Source organism: Narcine bancroftii, chromosome 13 (genome assembly GCF_036971445.1).
Source record: "Narcine bancroftii isolate sNarBan1 chromosome 13, sNarBan1.hap1, whole genome shotgun sequence".
Lineage (NCBI taxonomy): Eukaryota > Metazoa > Chordata > Chondrichthyes > Torpediniformes > Narcinidae > Narcine > Narcine bancroftii.
In genome coordinates, this window is record NC_091481.1 from 24,204,577 (window position 1) to 24,224,720 (window position 20,144).

A 20,144-nucleotide genomic window follows, 5' to 3' on the forward strand; every position below is an offset into this window, starting at 1 on the left:
CACCACACATCTGTAGAAATTTTCCAGGGTTTCCAATGTCCTGCCAAACCTCTGCAAATTCCTGAGGAAGTAGAATTGCTGACGTGCTTGCTTCACAACGCCATTAGTCTTTTGGGGTCCAGGAAATATCCTCTGAGATAGTGACTCCCAAGAACTTAAGTTTGCTCACACCATCCACCTCTGGTCCCCCAATGATCTTTGGATCGTTCACCTCTAGTTTATCCTTCCTGAAGTCAGCAATCAACTCCTTGGTTTTGGTGACAATGAGTGAGGTGGTTGTTGGTGCACCATTCGGCCAAGTGTTTAGTCTCCTTCCTGTATGCTGACTCATCGCCCCTTTTTACAATCACACCATTCAGATGGCTTCTAATTCTTTGGACTGAAGTGTATGACCTTGCCATTTCCTACATTAAGCCCCATTTGCCTATTCAATCAATTGCCTGTATCTTGTTGCAGAGTCTATAACTCCTTATTGAGGTGTGTGCGAATGCTTACTGGAGGTGAGAATGTGGAGATAAGTTTACAGTCCTATCTGCTGCTATCTTATTGAATGGTGGAACAGGCTCATATGGGCTAGTCCCGCTCCTAATTTATGTAACCTCAGGCTGCAGCCCAAACCCTGATGTCCACTAGGTAGAAGCATTGTTAGGTCTGTATTTCTGCTCCTCCGAAACTCATGCAGCTGCTAATTTTGCTAAGCACCATGCTAGGAGTGTTTCTCTACTCAGAACTATAGACACTTTTTCACACATGGAGCTAACATCACGGATACAGACCTTGATTTACACTTTTGCTTAACTCTAATTTGTATTGAAGCTTTTTCAGGAAACAATGGTGTGTTAAATTAATTACCTTTGTTTTCTTATTGGTACTTTATTTGAATATTTTGTGTGACAGTAACTTTATTTGAGAGGCATGTTTTGCTGGTCACCTTGTTATTGATTTTCTTTCTTCTCTTGCCTCAAACAGAATAATGAGAATGAAACTGCATTGCACTGTGCGGCCCAGTACGGACACTCAGAAGTGGTTGCTGTTCTCTTAGAAGAATTGACTGATCCTACAATGAGGAACAACAAGTTTGAAACACCACTTGACTTGGCCGCTCTCTATGGTCGCCTGCAGGTGGTCAAGATGTTGATAAATGCACATCCGAACCTGATGAGCTGCAACACCAAAAAGCACACTCCTCTGCATCTTGCTGCACGCAATGGACACAAGGCTGTGGTCCAAGTCTTGCTTGATGCAGGCATGGAAGTGAATTGCCAGGTGGGTGAAAGATTTATTTATATATATCATAGTAGAATACAACTCAAAGCAGTGCCATTTTTGACCATTGGATGTGAGCCAGCTGTTGTAAAGAGCCATCCAATTAGTCCCTTTGCTTTGCTATTTCTGCATACCCTGGAATACTTCACCTTTTCAAAGAGAAATAATGGGTGGATTTTGTACTTTTCAAAAATATAGTGTTCTTATATAAACAAAATTATCAAATTCCAACATAATGTTTAATTTCTTTTAACCCTTGCCTTTCATGTTCACAGTAAATGTATTGCATCGGCATACAGTTTTTTTTGTTTACAGATTCATTGTATTTTCCATTATACAAGTGAACATGAAATGTCTGAAGTTGTATTAAATATTTTAGTAAAAACATATTTGACACTACCAAACAGCTAGACCCATTTAGCCTTTGTGGATTATCTGTTTCTAAGTTGCATGCATTACAGTTCAAATTAAATATTTGGCCTTGTAATTTCTGTGTGATTTTTATGATGTAGTGTATTCAATCAATGAAAATGCTCCCTGAGAAATAAAAACCATGCTTAGTACTTCTGTGCATCTAAATTATTCTGACTACCTCACCTGTAAGCAATCATGATACCATCAAATCCCTGTCAACTTTGCCTGGGATGGAGGGCAGTTTGTATTCCTAGAAAACAGTGGGTGTTGTGATTTTGTGTAGCAAAACCCCATCATCTGCGTGTGGATGAAGAAATGCAGGTTAAACATCATAAATTCTCTGTTGATTTGTATATATTCTGCCCCCCCCCCCCCCCCACATAAATCACTAACAGTGAATTTTATGCTCTATCTCAAATTTTTGGGTTGTGACATGATTTCTTTCAGGACTAATTTCTCTAACCCAAATGGACATTGCAAGAATCCCCTCTAATATGCTTAAAAGCATGTGACTTTAGTATATTGTGCATCCTGATTATCTGCAACATTTGCCAGCAGCACCAAGTACATACAATTTTCCAGTTAAATTCCTGGAAGTGGTGTGGCATGAGTGATTTCCTTTGTTTGACATCATCAGTTTCCAATCACTGAGGAAATATGACAGGAAGAACCTTTCTGAATAAGCCGAGGTTTTTGCATCCTGTGCATCCATTTTGTACAAAGGGCTGCACACTTCAAAGTGCTGTGAAAAGTATTTACCATCTCAAAACAGTATTTCTGCAACCACTTTTGCTTAAGCAAGACAAAGAATGTTCTGCTGATCTAAATTAAACTCTGAAGAATGACCAAAACCACAAAAGGATATATTGAGCTTCCACATAATCCAGGCATATTCATATTCATTGCGACAACTTTTTAAGATGTCAACTTTGATCTGACTTGTGCAAGCTTTCTGGAGGTGCCAAAGCAATAAGAGGTATGCTTATGTTTGAAACCAACATTGGTTTGTTTCAAGTTGCACTAAGAATTGTGTCTGAGTGTTTGTAAAAATTCAAAATTAAAATGATTACATTCCTTCATATGCTTAGGAATTTATTTTGTAGATAGGTTCATCATTTTAAAAGTGAGACATAATTAATTAAAGCACAACATGTTATCAATTCTGCAGTGAATGGAGTGTGATGTGGCAAATTATTCACGTTTGTGCTTTGCAGACTGAAAAGGGTAGTGGTCTCCATGAGGCTGCTTTGTTTGGCAAGATGGATGTAGTCCGAATTCTTCTAGAAGCAGGTAAGATTTAATTATATTTTCTTATTGCTGTATGTTCCACTGGAATTTCCTTCAGAATAAAAGGGGATATAATTTTTTTGGACATGAACTTTAAGGGAAAGTTAATTTTAAATGTAGGCTTTTCCCTCTACTTTTCATGTAATTGACTAGACCATTGCAGAACGCACAGAGATCTGAGGGCACAATTGTTGTTGCTGCTTCAAATAGTAGTTATTTTCTTTCCTTATTTGTTCTAAGTGGCTTATAAAACTTTATCCTATGCTCTTATTTTGTTAGCCGAGGACATTCCTCCAGCATCAATATATCTCAATTGCTGAGTCAAATAAATTATCTTAAATGGTTTACAGCTCTTAATGCATTCTTGGTCCTGCTTGGTGCAGGTTCAACTCTCACATTTCCAGAACATGATTGCCCTTTTTGGCATTTTCATAGTTATGGGAAGACTGTCATTTTATACTTTTTCTTTTCACTTCATTATAAGTATAATGCAAAACCTTACATTAGGCATGTTTTATTTATGAAGTTTCAAAACTAGCTGAGAGAGAGAAAGGATATGTGTAATAAACTTTTAGATTAAAGGAGCATATCCTATCATTATTAATAAAGTTTACATTTGCTTCAGTTGTAAAACACTAATCCTATACCTTGTGTCCTGCCATTTTTTTTATTTTCAGTGTCTGTACTGAGAATATTTAAGTTACAGGTATGGAAATGTACATGTCACAGTCTGATGAACACATTTCCAATTGACTCTATTCTTCACCTCCAAACCCCATAGCCATGGATTTGTTCTACTTTGAACCACCTTATTTCCCCGGCAGCTCTTACCACTTTCAGATGCTATCAGGTGTTGATTATTATGATCCCAAAGTTGCAGAAAAATAAGTTTTGATTAGCAAGGCAGAAAGAGAATGGAGTCTCCAGCTAGGTTGTAAAGCAAATGTAAATAATGTATGTCATGGCAGTTTCCCTTTTTTTTGGTACCCTTAAACCTAAAGAAAACTTGAAAGGATTGCATTAATTTGTTAAACAGATCTAATAACCATATGTTGACATTTAACAGCATGTCAACATGGCACTTCTCTGTATTTGGAAGCAAGGTTGAGTGGTTTTTGTTTAGAATTCCAGTTCATTTGCTCCCGCCCCACTCTTTTGTTCAGACACCTGCTGGCATTTTCTCATATTTTAATGAGGGGCTCAAGCCCGAAGTATCGGTTCTGTATCTTTATCTTTGCTACATAAAGGACACTGTTTGACCTGCTGAGCTTCTCCGGCATTTTGTGTTTTTTTTTACTTCAACCACGGTCTCTACAGAATTTTGTGTTTTACTTACTGTATCTATTTGCTGTGCTTCACAAATAAGTAATGCACCGACATTCAGATAATAACTTTAAAGACCATTTTAAGTGTTTATTATATTTTGAGATGAAGGTCACTTTGATATTGCTCATCATCTAGGGAGAGAGTGTGCATCATGTGTCCATATCCATTGGTAAATATGAAATGGATCAATGACAGGAAAAAGCAATGAACAGCCCATGGGAACATAGCAATGTTTGTTATAAAAATAATACATTTTAATTAACAGAAGACATTTTAAAAAAAGTCTATTACAACGTGTAAGAAAGCATTTGAGTTCTTGTCCTGCCTTTCTCTGCCTAAGGCTGTGAAGGGCCAAATCTACAGTGTGCAGATATTGTTTTGCAGGTAAATTGTTCCACAAACAGCTGCCACAAGAATAATTTCTCAGGCAATTTTCTTGCGTTTAAGGTTGACTTCCTTCCACTATATCTCCTGTGAGTTCTGAGAGAACTGATCAAGGAAATATGGAATCTGTACAAGTAAGGCAGCGTTGGGTTGGGAAAGTGGACAATTCTGGAAGCAATTAACTCCTTCATTTATTTGCACCAGGCTTCTATGTGTTCCCAATGCATAATTCTCTCTTTTGAGTATTGCAGGCCATGGTTTTTATGAAAGCAGGGATATTACAGCTTTTCACAGAGGATTTGAGAACACCTTTGAATTGTTTCTTCTGTGCATCAAGTAATCCCTTTCCATTTCAAAGTTTAGAGCAGAATTCTGGATTTAAAAGTTTGATATCAGGTATGAAATTGATATGGTCCACCATCAGTGCTGATGGTGTAATTAGGGTCCTAATGGTCTGGATTTTGACTGTGGGAAGGACACTGTTGTATTTAGAATCATGTGAAAACTGCATTCGTGGTCCTCTGGAGTTAAAAATATGGAAGTCTGCAACAATACACCACCGAGGTGTTGATATGAATGGCATTAACATTGACTTCTCTGGCTTTTGTTAAATCACACCCCCCCCTCCCCACACCCCCACCCCTGAAACACCTTCTTCCCCTGTCCCCACTCCTTTCCTTTTCTGCTTTCATACAGAAATGATAAATTCTCAGCTAGTTCCTTATCATATCCATTTCACACCTTTTGTTAGTCTGGATTCCTCCCCCATGGTTTGAATTCTGAGACCTTCTAATGTACCTGCTTCTGCCATTTCTGATTTTCCTTTGAAGAAGGGCTCAGGCCTGAAATGTTGGCAATATGTCTTTGTCTCCTATAGATGCTGTAAAGACTGGCTGAGTTCCTCCAGCATTTTTGGTGTGTTTACAGCAATACACCAACGTCCTAGAGAGGTGGACATCTCCTGTGTTTTGAAGTGCATCTTGTAGATAGTCCCTGTTCCTCGTATATACAGAAGGACAAGGATAAGTTCTGCCTAGTTGATCAAGACCTAAATTTCAGGCCTTGAATTACTTACTCTTAGATATCCAAAACTGTGCTGGTACTCTGAAGATGACAGTGAATTTCATCATCAGTGTCTGCCTTTAAGTGCTACCTCCTGAGATGCTGAAAGCAATTTAGGTTTTCCAGGAGACAGTAGTGACTGTAGATGCTGGAATAGTTACAAAAAAACCTGCTGGAGGAACTCAATGGACTGAGTTGTTAGTCAACCAGCACTGTAATAAAACAAACAGCACAAACAAAGAGCGTGTAATCACTTCTTTATCATCTTACACTAGCGGGAGTGATGAGTACAAAGAAAGAATAAACAATGTAACTCATTCCCTGCACGAAACCTCACTCAAAATGCACAGTATTCTTGCTCAGCTTATATAGCCCTTTAGATGGGTGCCTATGTGTAGTTTTAAATGTTTTTTCCTTTGGAAATCTAATGTTTTTTACTACTTTTGTCCTTTGTAACTACTACTGCCCTTCACAGTTTTTGTGATTTACAATCCAGCGTCTTTCTGATAGGCTATACCTCTTGCTTCAAACTCTCATCCCATTCTAGTCATGCTATTCTCTGAAGCTGTGGACTGCTTAAACTACTAAAGCATCTTTGTTGGCCTACTTCCTAAATCAGATGCCCTCTTCCCATAATTCTTTACAGGGGAGTATTTCTCTAGGGTAAGGGCCAAAACTGAAAATGGGGAGAAGGGAGAGATGGTGATAGATGGAGGTGGGGGTTGATGGTTTTAGGATTCAGTGGAAGCAGACAAAAAGATGAAAAGGATAGTTAGAACTAGATGAAGGTGGAGGTAGCTGCTTAGAGGGTGAAAAGTGGGAACACAGATGCTACCAGTGGCAAAATGAGATAAGGAAGACAGGTGATAATAGACGGTGAGATGATGGCAGATAGAATCAGATGGGGCAAGGGATATGATAGATGAAATGTCTGGATAGTAGGTCAAAGGAGCCAAGAGGAGGAAAGAGCAAAAATAGGTTGTTGGGGGGGGTGAGGGAAGGGGTTGGGAGAGTCTGGTGGTGAGATATGGAAAAGGAAACAAAAATAGGAGAAGGAGAGGGGGCAGGAGAGAGATGGTTAGGAAACACAGAAGGGAATCACCTTAACAGCATGTTTATGCTATTGGCTTGTCGAATGCACAGGTAAAATATGAGGTATTCTTCTAGTTTGTGTTAGATCTCATCCTGTCATCCTGGTAGTGGATGTCCCAGAGTGGAAGGGGAGTTGAAATGGCATGTATCTGAGATGGTAGCTTCAGATGGCCAATGTGGAAGAGCATAGGTTTTCTGAAAACTGGTCACCTTATCTGCACTTAGCCTCACTAATACAGAGGAGGTTTCACTGGGAACAAAGAAAGCAGAAGGCAAGGTTGGAGGGAGTGCAGGTGAACCTTTGGCTCGTGGAAGGGCAGTGTAGGTCCCTTGATGGTGATGAAGCGAGGAGATGGAAGAGCAGTTTCCTCTCCAGCAGTTGCAGAGGAAAGTGCCAGGTGTCATGGGTGGGTGGGTGGGATGGGAGGGGCCGTGGGGTCATGAGAAAATGGTCCCTGTGGAAAGGGGTAGAGAGGGCGGATTTGGCGAGTGATGTGATCCTGCGTCATGACGAAGAATGATGGGCTGTATGCAGAGACTAGTTGGGTGTAAATTGAGGATCACAGAGGCAGGCAAAGCACATTGGAAGATGGACTTTGAAGAGCTCCAGAATCGAGTCTAATCATTGTCATTCAACAGGAAACCATCTTCCACCTCCGTGGCACCAAATAATCTTATGATCATTAATTACAGTGTTAACCTGTTTCTGGTGATTTCAATTCATATAAACAAATTGTCCTACACTGGGTGTCGTTCTTTCTTCAATGGTTAAATTCACAATTGAAAACGGGAAGCTTTAAATACATCAACGTAATGGATTAATTTTCATATCTAAAACATGATCCTGTCAGGAAAAAATACTTTTAGTTTACACAATCTGTTCCCCAATGCTGTTTAATGCACCACATTCCCTCCCTCCGATCTGTTCTGAGAGGCTCACAACTAAAGTGTCTAATTAATTTCTGTTTTTTCCCCACTGCTGCAAACATTTTGTTTTCTTTTCATTTGTCCCCTCAAAATACAACTCATCAGAGTTTGGCTACATCAGTGTCTTGAATTATGACAAGCTTATCCTACTAGTTCTTCAATTTTCAGTTCTGGTTTTGAGTTGACAGCTTTGAGTTAATTTTTCCTGATAACTTGATCATTTCTGTTTGCTTTATTGACTGAATATGATTGATTAATGATTTTAGTCCAAAAATTACTAAAAACAAAGGATCTACAGAATTTGGCTCTGATCTAGTGGATAATGATAAGGTTATCAATTGCAGGTGAATCTAGACAGAGCACATTGCATCACCAGTTTCAGTTAACCTGTGAAGCATGTTTCAGGATGATAAGTTTAAACAGAAAGTAACCTTCATCATTGCAGGAATTGAAACCAAAACGTTCTGCAGTTAAACTTGATGATGTTTTGCAAAGTTGCCTTGGAGCAGCATGCGCACTCAAACTGCACACTTAAATAAATGTGAAAACTTAAATTTTGATGCAGGCAATGTTCTGGCAAAAACGCAGAACTCTGCTTTGCTTAGGGATATTTCATTTAACATCTCCTGTCTTTGGGCATCATTATGTCAGCTTGACATAATGCATAGGAAGTTAATATCATCTTTTGGAAATCTGTTAGCCAGGTCATAATAAAATAGCTGCTGTCACAAAATTCATAAAACACTTAAAATAAATGGTGTATGATACAAGTTGATTGTTGGGTAGCAACAAAATGTTTCCCTTGGGTAAATGCCAAAAAAATAAGGGAATGTTAACTGTGAATTACTGGAATCTGATAACTGGGTCAGATATTTAATAGGTAGCCTTTGAGTTGTACTAAAGATTATAAAAGCAGAAGTATATATGAATTATTGTACATTAATTACCATATTTCTTGTGATCTATGTAACTGTAAAATCCAACATGAACTACAGTATCTCAACTCCTATATCAGCCCCCGAGACTAGATTCTTTATCTTCCTCTTTATTTATCAGAACTGGCTATTTCTGCTATGCCACCCATTTGTGATATTGGCTTTCTGTTTTCATTGGTTGGATCTAGCTAATGGAACATATTTCTCTCCCCCCTTTCTCTCTCCCACCTCCCCTCCCTCTCACATCCCTCTTTGTTTCTCCAATTCCCCTCCCCCCAATTAATTGATGAACAGATGATCTCTGCAAATTATCCCTAATGGCAAGCCTGGCCTTGCACTATCAGAATTATTCACTCTCCCACATTCTCAGCAACCAATTTGTTTTCCAGTTCTGGTGAAAAGTTTTCAGTTAACTGTTTCACTTTCCATCGATGCTGCTTCACCTACTCATTGTTTCCAACTTCTTTTTGTTTTTTTTTCAGATTTCCAGCATCTGCATTTATACTTTCATTAGAAATATAATCATGGAAGAGTTAGAGGTACTCTTGTGAAATACACGTAAACACAATGAGGTTTATCTTTGAATTCTATGGGTGCAAAGTAGGTGGTTGAAAAACCACTTTTTGTACATCTAAGTTCTGGACCACAGGCAGGCGATTGAAATAAAAACAAAAAAATTGAAAATGCTGGAAACATCCTACAGAACAGGAAGCATCTTTTGAAAGAGTAAAAGTTACTTTTTAAAGAAGGAATCTCTTTTCAGAAAGGAACTTCTCTCCTCCCCCCACCTCTACTATCATTTGCAATCTAGACCACAGCCAATATTAGGCCAAAAAAATCAAAAATAAAATAAGAGATCCTGTGGGGAAAAAAATCTTTGTGGGGAGATGGAATAAATAGGCCTAGGGCTCATAGCATGTGAGAAGACCTGGGATATCAAGAAAGGAACTAGAATTAGGTCTATTCTGCCTTTGTTTTGCAGGCAACACTGCCACTCTTGTCTTCATAGGTTCACAAGGGTTGCTCTCAGGCTATGATGGTCTCCACTTACATTCTCTCTCCTTCATATAATTTAGTCTTGGGCTATTACTGGTAACACAAGCTTCAACCCTTCTAAAGTAGGTGAACTGTCTATGGAGACACAATGGCTGATGAAATCAATGACATATCATTTTTCCTGGTTGGGGCTTGCACACGATTCAAGCATGAACACTGAACTAGGGGATATTACATTATGAACATTTGTAGAGAGTTAACTAATTTTTTTTCAAAAACAAATACAATTGACAAATTGAATAATCGTCCAAGATTATTTTTCATTAGAAAATGTACATTTATCAGTTTCTAAGAATTTTCATAAATTAACGAAAAGCTATTGCTGAAGAAGAAAACAACCAACTTCAAGTTTATTGTTGCATGTACTGAAGTACAGTGAAAAGGTTTTTTTTGCATGCTATCCAGCACGTCTGTCTATACATAAGAACAACAGTATAAATCAATACTGAGGAAAGTTACAGTGAGAGATCAGTTTAAGCAGAGAATGGCAACATTATTTTACTACGTGGGGTAACTTGATCTTTCGAGTTGAGCAATAATTCACCGAACTGGACTAAATTAGATTCTGACAGCATGTTGGACTAATAGCTTCCTGAAAGAGAAATTATCTATGTGCCACTCAATTCCTATCCATGGACCTAACCTTTGAAGAACTCTGGAAAACTGTTAAGTTAAAAATCACAAGAATATTTATTTTTCCAGAAATTATATTCCAAAAATTTATGAAAGGTAAAACTTAAGGCTATTGGGTTCTGTCTAATTAGATTGGAATTAAGGTTAAATAGGGGCTGATTCTGTAAAGAGCTGGAAATTGAACTTAGTTAAAATATTGAGCAGCTGCTGAAGGAAGTTGGTGGGTGAGGCAGCATCTGTGGATGACTTTGATGCTGACCCGCTGACTTCTCCAGTAGCTCCTGTTTGCTCCAGATTCCAGAATCTACAGTCTCCGGTATCTCCATTTCGATTATTTTTATTAGTAATTTTTTTTACAAAGATTTGAGAGGTTTGTTAAGTAAAATAATTGAAATTAGTGATGAGATTTGTTATATACTACACAACTATTCAATAGATCCAGTACCAAGAAACAAATCAGATTAAATTACTTATTAAACTAGCTAAAAATTAGTTTGCTCTCTCATTTCTAATTGGTGTCTTAATATCTTACTGTGTAGATTCCACAATATTTGACTAAATGCAGACAAGCCAATATCAAGCTAAAAATCCAACGACTGCTTCATATTATGCATTGTTTAGGCTTGTAGTTCATGACAAGACATTGTCCATTTGTAAAACATCCAAATTTATGATTGTGCATTACTCTGTCTTCCACTTCTTCTGGAAGATTAACTCATTTGTCCATTAAATTTCAATGTGTACCAGGCCTTTTGTACATGACCTCATCTGATGACTGACATCAGCACCTTTATAGAAATGTTACTATTAAAAATTAAGTATTTTCAAAATAAGTTTCTTCTGGGTTAATTAATTCTCAGAAGTGGTATTTGCATATTTCATGTGTTTGTTCCCGGTATAATATATTGTGTTTGTTTGGATTTAACATTATTAAAATTCAAAGCAGAAATTTATTTTGTTTCTCACAAGGGAATAACTCATTTTAAATAATATATTGAAAAATTCTTCTTATTTACCAAGTCTGGTGAAGGTATAAATGGTTAACATTTTTCTATGACATACATAAGAAATTTGAGGAAGGAAGAAGGGCCTTAGTTATGGCTCACACCCTAACTCATCTACATTGCAACTGAATGATTCTGAATCCTGTCTTTCTGAATATATAAATTTGTATAATTAAAATTGTGTTTTTCCAGGAATTGATGCAGGTATTAAAGACACAGATGATTGGACTGCATTAGATATTCTGAAGGACCATCCATCCCAGAAATCACAACAAATCACAGCTCTCATTCAAGGTAATATAATCTTGTATCACAAAATGAAATCCTGTAATATTTCTTTAAAATATTATTTATAAATGAATGAAGAATTAATTTCACTTGAAAGTGTCCTATTTATCAATTTGAGTTCAAGAATGAGCCATATTCTTGCTGAAGCTCAGCTTCCTATGACCCTGTGTTACATTTCAGATGGTATGACCCTGTGTTACATTTCAGATGGCTAGTTGTTTGGTCTTTGGAAATAATCTTCACTTTGCAAACAGCATGACATTTTCACACAATATAGCCTTTCAGATCCTGTCCTGTACATGTATGTTGAATAGAAAATAGTTTGTGATGCCCAGGTGCTTTTAACTGAATGTTTCAGGTGAGGTAACTGTAAAATACTGTTTTGAATTGTGTTCCATTTCAGGGATAAACTATCGATGAAAGGCTGGAAGATTTTCCAAGCCAGAGGAGCACACTCCTTATGTGCCATTTTCTTTCTATCAGATCCAGTACAGTCCACATCATTTAGATAAGTGCCTCCATGTGGAGGTCTGTTCACTGGAGGCACTTTCAGATGGCCTCAATACCCGACTGTAAAGTCGCACATTATACTCCTGTGCGACTGTATTGTGGCCAGCTGAAACGAGATAAGCCGACCAGGAGGTCTACTCACCTAACCCTTCTCCAGGAGGTATAATATCCTTCTTGGAGTATCCTCTGTTGGAGCTGAAAGCAGCCGGGCTCCCAGGGGGCGGGTTGATGATGTTGAAGTGACATCATCAGCCATCGACTCTTGGTTCGGGGGAGGCACCAGGAACGCGAGTCGGGCGGGCGAGGGGGAGGCACCGGCAGCGCGAGTCGGGCCGACGGGAGACCGGCAGCAGGCGTCAAGTCATGTCTGAGTTGTTTATCCATCATGCCTTGACGCGCTGTAAATGACCTCAAGGCAGCGTGGGCAGAACTAGGCCACTGTCCCGAGTAGCTGGCTTTTTCTGCTAGATGGCTATCAGTCAGCTGGCATGTTCAAGTGCCAGAAAGGTGTCCATTCTGTAGCCACCTAAACATGCCAACTGAACTCAGTTAGCCGCGCCTCTTCCTGGGAACACCTAAAAGCGGCTTGAGCCAGCAAAATTCAGAAAATCGTTGGTTTCTATCACCAGTTTTTCACTTGAATGGCTGCTGGTCAATTTCAAGCTGTACATTCAATCAGGTATTACTCAAAGTAGCAGTAATATCTTTGGTTGGTCTGATCGTTAAGAATATGCTGAGCTGTATTTTCTTTTTTTAAATTAATGTTTATTAAAAGAAAGTACTTGAGGAAGGACGCCATGGATATTGGTAGATGGATGGTGACCTTAAACAGCTGCATGGTGCCTAAATAGCCAGCCTTGCTCTTTTCATATTGGCAGAAGTTTAGCCTTGTTTGCTCAAGATAGCAACTGTTTGGTATAAACCAGGGAGGTTTGAGATGTGGGATTGTTTACAGAAGTGTGATTCTGTTCTTTTCTTAATTTGACAGATGCTTTATTTCATTTTAAATAGGATAACCCTTATGCCAAAATACTGTCATAGTTTCATACTGGTAGGTTAAACCCATGAATCACCAGCACTGGTCTTTCTGTTTATGAAGTGAAAGTGGAAAGAGTGGCATGGTGAGCATAGCAGTTCATGTAGCACTATTACAGGTTCCAATCTAGTGTTGTCTATAAGGAGTTTATCCATTCCCCTGTGTGCATGTGTATTTCCTCCAGATGCTCCGGTTTCCTTCCATATTCCAAAGATGTATGGATTATCAGGTTAATTGGTCACATGGGTATATTTGGGTTGCATTGGCGTGGTATATTTCTAAAAAATCTAAATAAATTACAGGTGCTGAAATTCTAATATAAAAACAGAAAATGTTGAAAACACACACCGGTTCAAGCAGCATCCATAGTAAGCCAAATAGATAATGATTTGATTTAAAGCCTTTCAGACAAAAGAACTTCACCTGAAACATCACTCTATTTCTTTTTCCATTGGTATTGCTTTCATGAAATATTCCCATGTGAATATCTAGGGGACGTGGTCCACTAAAACTCTTACCTCATTTTTGTGAAGCATAGTTATTTGTAAAATTACCAATATTTTCCTGAAAAACTACTTAATATGTAATAGGAACTGTTAATATTAGATGTGCTGCAATAAAAATTGCCAGTACCTCCCGGTAAATTGTTTAAAGGGTAAAACACAGGATTCTGTTGACACCGTGGTTAAGTGAAAAAGCACACAAATGCTGGAGAAACTCAACAGGTCAAACAGTGCCTTTATGTAGCAAAGGTAAAGATATATCACCAACGTTTCGGGCTTGAGCCCTTCATCAAGGTGTGGGGGAACATGAGAGATGTCCTAATGTATTTCCTGCATAGAACTTTCACCTTTTGCTCACAGAACACTCAAATTTCAGATTTATTGTCAGAGGACATACATGACATCACATGCTGTACAACCCTGAGATTCTATTTCCTGTGGGCAAGGAAGAATATACCACTTTTTGGTCGTGCAAAAAAAACTGTATATAACGTACACATGTAAACAGATAAAGAACTAAGCAGATAATGAATGTAAACAAATTGCAATTCAAAGAGAAAGAAAGATCAATACAGGTACACAATCCTTTATCCGGAACCCTTGGGGGACAGTGTGTTTCCGATTTTTACGGATTTCGGAAAGCCCACCCGAATTGTAATGCCTATCCATCCCCACCCCCTTCCAGTCCCTAGTCCGCCGGTCCCCCGACTGCCGGTCCCCACTTGCCAGATTTTGGAGCTTTCCAGATTTTAGATATCTGGATAAAGGATCGTGTACTTGTACTGTGCAAATGAGTTTGCTGATTGAGTTTGTTGTTGAGGAGTCTGGTGGTGGAGGGGTAGCAGCTGTTCCTTAACTTGGTGGTGCGAGCCTTGTGGCACCTATACCTCTTTCCTGATGACAACAGCAGGAATTGAACGTGTGCTGGATGGTGTGGATGATTGCTGCTGCTCTCCAACAGCAGCATTCCCTGTAGATATTTTTGATAGTGGGGTGGTTTCTGTCTATGATGACCTGGTATGTGTCCACTACCTTTTGGAGGGTTTTATGCTACGAGGTATCGGTGTCCCCATACCGATGGGGATGCATCCAGTCAGCATACTTTTCACCAAACACCTGTAGAAGTTTGACAGGGTTTCTGGTATCATACGAAACCTCCGCAAACTCCTGAGGAAGTAGAGGTGCTGACGTGCTTTCTTCACGATGCCTTTAGTATATTGGATCTAGGAAAGATACTATGAAATAGTAACTCCAAAGAACTTAGATTTGCTCACCCTCTCCACTTCTGAACCACCAATGATAGATCATATACCTCTGGTCAACAATCAGCTCCCTGGTTTTGGTGACATTAAGTGAAAGGTTGTTGCTGATGCACCATTCAGCCAAGTTTTCAATATCCCTCCTGTGTATGCTGCCTTATTCCCATTCTTGCAACATCAGAATGCAACTTACTATAGAACATTGCAGCACAGAAACAGACCCTTTTGGCCCTTCTTGTCTGTGCTGAACAGTTTTATTTTTGCCCAGTCCCTCTAACCTGCACTCAGTCCAATGCCTCCATACCATTCCCATCCATGTACCTGTCCAAATTCTTCTTAAATATTAAAATTGTGCTGCATTTACCACCTCAGCTGGCAGCTCGTTCCACATTCCCACTACTCTCTGCATGAAGTAGTTACCCCCACTAAACTTTTCCCCTTTCATCCTTAACCCATGTTCTCTGGATTGTATCTCATCTACCTTCAGTGGAAATAGCTTAGTTACATTTACTCTGTCTATTCCCCCTTATAATTTTAAATACCTCCATCAAATATCCCCTCATTCTAATATGCTTCAGGGAATAAAGTCCTAATATGTTTAACTTTTCCCTGTAACTCAGTTTCTGAAGTCTGGGAAACATCCTGGCAAATATTCTCTGCACTTTTTCTATCCTATTGATATCTTTCCTGTAGTTAGATGACCTATACAACCTTAGCATAACATCCCAACTCCTATACTCAATACTTTGATTATGCTAAAAGCTCTCTTTACAATTTTTATCCTCCTGTGACACCACTTTCAAGGAATTATGTATCTATTCCCATATCCCTCTGTTCTCCAGTACTCATCATACCCTACCATTCACTGTGTATGTCCTTTCTTAGTTTGTCATTGCAAAATGCAACATTCCACAGTTGTCTGCCATTTTTCCCTCTTCAAGGTTTGAAAACCTTCTTCCCTGTCCACAAGACCTCCAATCTTAGTGTCATCTGCAAACTTGCTGATCTAATTTACCACATTATCATCTAGATCATTGATACTGATGGCAAACAACAATGGTCCCAGCACTGATCCTCAAGACGCACCAGTCTGAGAAGCAATGATCCACCACTACTCTCCGGCTTCTGCTGTCCACCCATTGTTGAATCCAGTTCACTACTTCACCATGAATACCTGGTGTCTGAACCTTCCTGACTAACCTCACAAGTGGGACTTTGTCAAAGGCTTTACTAAAGTCCATGTATACAATATCCACAGCCTTTCCTTTGTCAACGTTCCTGGTAAACTTCGTTGAAAAACTTTATAAGATTTGTTAAACGCTATCTACCATGCACAAAGCCATATTATCCCTAATTAGTTTCTGACTATCCAATACTCTGGACATCTGACATCTTGGAACACCTTCCAAAAAATTACTTACTACTGACATCAGGCTCAGCAGCCTATAATTTCCAGGGTTACTTTTGGAACCATTTTTAAACAATGGAACAATGTGAACTACCTTCCAATCCTAGGACATTTTAAATATTTTTGCCAGAGCCCCTGCAATTTTTCCACTAGCCTCCCTCAAGGTCTAAGGGAATATCTTGTCAGGTACTGGGGATTTATCCACCCTTATTTGCTTTAAGACAGCAAGCACTTCCTCCTCTTTAATTTGTGTAGGTTCCTCAACTCTCCAAACAGTATCCAGCTAAATTCCTCTGACCTTCCCACTGGCTCACTGCCACATGGGTGATCCTAACACTCACTCTCCTCCCAACAAAGTATGAGACCACAAAAGCCCCCCAAGCCATGTAAGGAGGCAACTGATAGGAAATGTCCCATTACATAACAGTCTGGAAGGCTGACAGTTCAGCCCAACCTTGTACCATAGTGCAAGACAGGTGATGGACAGTCCGACTGGCAAGGATGTGACTGGTCCTTTGACTCTGGCTCTGATGCAGAACATGGACTGTCGAAAGATGCTGGCTTCAACCTGTCAATGGAAATTTATGAAAGTATGCACACCATCATCTCCCAACGTTTATGGTCTTTTGGACATGGACTTATCGGATTCTTTCAGTAGTTCAGTAAGGGACAATGTTAAAGGACCACAAAACCCAGCAGCAATAGAAATTCACCAAGACAAATGGTTACTTAAAGAAAAGTTGCTTTTAATTATCTTTAAACATGAAAACAGGATCAAACTTTAACTTGTTACTATTAACTTAACACCCTTCTAATTCTAAGCGCACATGCATATAATATATGTATAAGTTCAGAAAAGTTCTTTAATTCATGGTCCAATCTCACTTTTTACACCATTGCAGGCAATTCTTATACTATGCACAGAATTTAACACATGAATTTCACCAGGCTTTGGTGAAATGGTTACAGTTCAGGAAGGTCCTTGTCAGTTCTTAGAGATTTGTTGCTCATTGGACATGCACAACTGATTCCTTCTGATCAGCCACTTCAATGTCTTGCTGAAGAAACTTGCCCCATCAGGGTTTTCCAGGTGATGACCTCTTTCCCTTGCTTAAGTGAACCATTGTACAGCCAGCCATCTCCTCTTGTATGGACCACAAGGGCTTTGAACAGGCTGAACCAGGAACTCCCAACCTATCTTCAAAATGGGCTTTTCCCACAAGCTTGCCAGCTTGTCCTGTTCCCGTCCCAGCTGCTGCTGCTGAACAATAGAACTGAATTCTCGCTCGCTCTCAGAATACCACGTCACCCTCTTAGAACAACAACAAACTGCATTCAAACAGACTGAGCCTCCGGACTAAAATCTATATGCAATATAAATATATTGCATAATCTGTCATTATAATAGAGAGGCTGCAGCATTTAGCAGGAATCGGGGATATAAATTCATCATGCAACTTGCCAAATGAAATGGGTGTAGGAAATTCTTGAATCTTCTGTACTTTTGATCCATCAGGCAAAATACCATGTTGCGTAACTGTATGTCCCAAAAATACAAGATCATCCGTGCCAAAAACTCATTTACTGGAATTGATCATCATGCCAAACTAACCAAACCTCTGAAGCAATGAGATAAGGTGGTGCTTGTGCTCCTCTTCCACACTTGCGACCAGAATATCATTGATGTAAACAAACATAAAATCAAGGCCAGCGTGTACATGGTCCATAGACTGTTGGACTGTCTGAGCTGCATTCCACAGACCAAATGGCATTCACAGAAATTCAAATGTGCCAAAAGGGGTAATTACTGCCATCTTCATGTCATCAGAAGGCTCAACCTGAATCTGATAGATCTATTTTCACAAATACGTGTTTGCTATGGAGGTTTGCTGAAAAATCTTTAAATTGGGGATATATTACTCCGGCACGGTGGAATTGTTCAGGGCACAAGAATCACCACAAGTCCGCCAATCCCCAGGAGATTTATTTTGGAACCGTATATGCAACGGTGAAACCCAGCAGCTGTCAGATCTGCGGACTATGCCCAACTCTTGCATGTGGTCGAATTCCGATTTCACAATTTTAAGACGGTCAGGGGGGGTTAATCTAGAAGCCCACGCTACCACCGGGGACCCTGAATCTTTTTAACATCTGTGTAATAATAAGATGGGCTCACTGGGCAGGGGAAACACGAGCAAGGCTTAGAAAGGGCAAGAGCCAGGCTAAAGGCTCATCAGACGGCTGATAACATTGGAAGAATGATCGATGCAGCTCACTTGCACACGAGAGGTGTGGTCTATGATGCAGTGATTTTTTAAAAAGTGTATTCCAAATCCACCAACAAAGAAAAATGTGACAAGAAATCTGCTCCCAAAATGGAATTTTACATGTTTGCAACTGTGAAAACCCACTGCAAAGGTTTCTTGAGGCTGAAATCCAATGTGAGTGACCTTTGGCCATATGTTTGAATATGTGAATCATTCGCTGCTGAAAGAACACATGACACATTGGGGGGGGTGGTGGTCTGTGTTCCTCCATGGTTGCAGGGACCACTGAAATCTCTGCACCAAAATCGACAAGAAATTGAACAACTGAGAGAGAGTCTTTGAGTAAAAGATGGCAGCTGATTTTTCCATGGCCTGTAGTTGCCTCTACTGTCGGGCCTGGTCATTTGCCAACTGTCATTTGTAGAAGTTTCAAGGTGGCTGACAGGACCGGGCAGCAGCACCAAATCTTTAATGTTTCCAACAAATGCACCATTGATTGCCTCTATCACATCCTCAACTACCACAATTCCATCCAGGTCGATGGAAGAAATTCTGTTGCATGTTCAAAGCATGGACGTACATTGTCAGTGCTGCTCCAAGTCTTTGATTGATAGCGTGCTAGTGCTACCTTCAATTGAAAAGGTGCTGGCGCTTCACAAGGTGCAGTAAACAGTTGTTCCAGTTTCATTTGCTCCTGTTCACTCAAGGAAGAAGCCAATCCTTCTACCTACAATGCAGAGGTCATGGACATAACAAGGTCAGCATGATCTGCCAACTGATCGATGGTGGTCATTTGAAAGACACTCACCAATGCTCTTGAACATGACGAGATAAACATCAAAGGAACCTCTGTTTCCAAAAATTGCCTGTGCCACCTCCTCAACATTTGTGGCAGTTTCCCATCAACTAGGCTGTCCTCAGCTAGTAATTGGGCAATACGAGTCTCCCTAGATGGCTGGGTATGCTGCAGTATAGCCGCCTTAAGCATAGCGTATGGGAGATTGCCATCAAGATCCACTAAGACATCCTCCACTTCACAGGCAATCAGCTCTAGAAGATTCTCCACAAGTAAACTGTACTTTATCTTCTGACTAACTGAGGGCAGAGAAATGCATTTTGAAGATCATGAACCATGCTCTGGTGCATTATTAATAAAAAGGGGTGAATCTTTAGTCTGACCTCCCCAACTTGTCTTGTAAGGGATTTATCCTCATCACTATCCAGGTCAGGGTCACCACTTGTAATGGCATGGATTTACCACAGTTTACAAATAAATAAAGAATGCACTCACTCGTTTCTTTCAGCACACTATGAAGTTGACTTTCTTTTTATTCACTAGACACAACATTGCATTATTCAACTCCCCAAATATCAATGAGCTAAACTCCTCTGACCTTCTCATTGGCTCACCTCCACACGGGTGATCCTGACATTCTCACTCTCCTCCCAACAACTCCTTGTATTGAAATAGATTCAGAAAATTTCCA

The 20,144-nt window shown here is 39.6% G+C and overlaps 1 protein-coding gene across 16 annotated transcripts in view; it reads left to right on the top strand.

Annotated features, from left to right (window-relative positions):
* The window catches only part of anks1b (ankyrin repeat and sterile alpha motif domain containing 1B), an 823,124-nt gene that overhangs the window by 332,056 nt on the left and 470,924 nt on the right, over positions 1-20,144 (top strand). For 15 of the 16 annotated variants that reach the window (XM_069908369.1, XM_069908373.1, XM_069908387.1 and 12 more), the window contains 3 exons: positions 970-1,266; positions 2,895-2,970; positions 11,579-11,680. In XM_069908369.1, the coding sequence (XP_069764470.1) occupies positions 970-1,266; positions 2,895-2,970; positions 11,579-11,680 (475 nt within the window). Of the gene's footprint in view, positions 1-969; positions 1,267-2,407; positions 2,657-2,894; positions 2,971-11,578; positions 11,681-20,144 lie in introns of those variants that run through there. The other variant, XM_069908378.1, reaches the window with a different exon arrangement.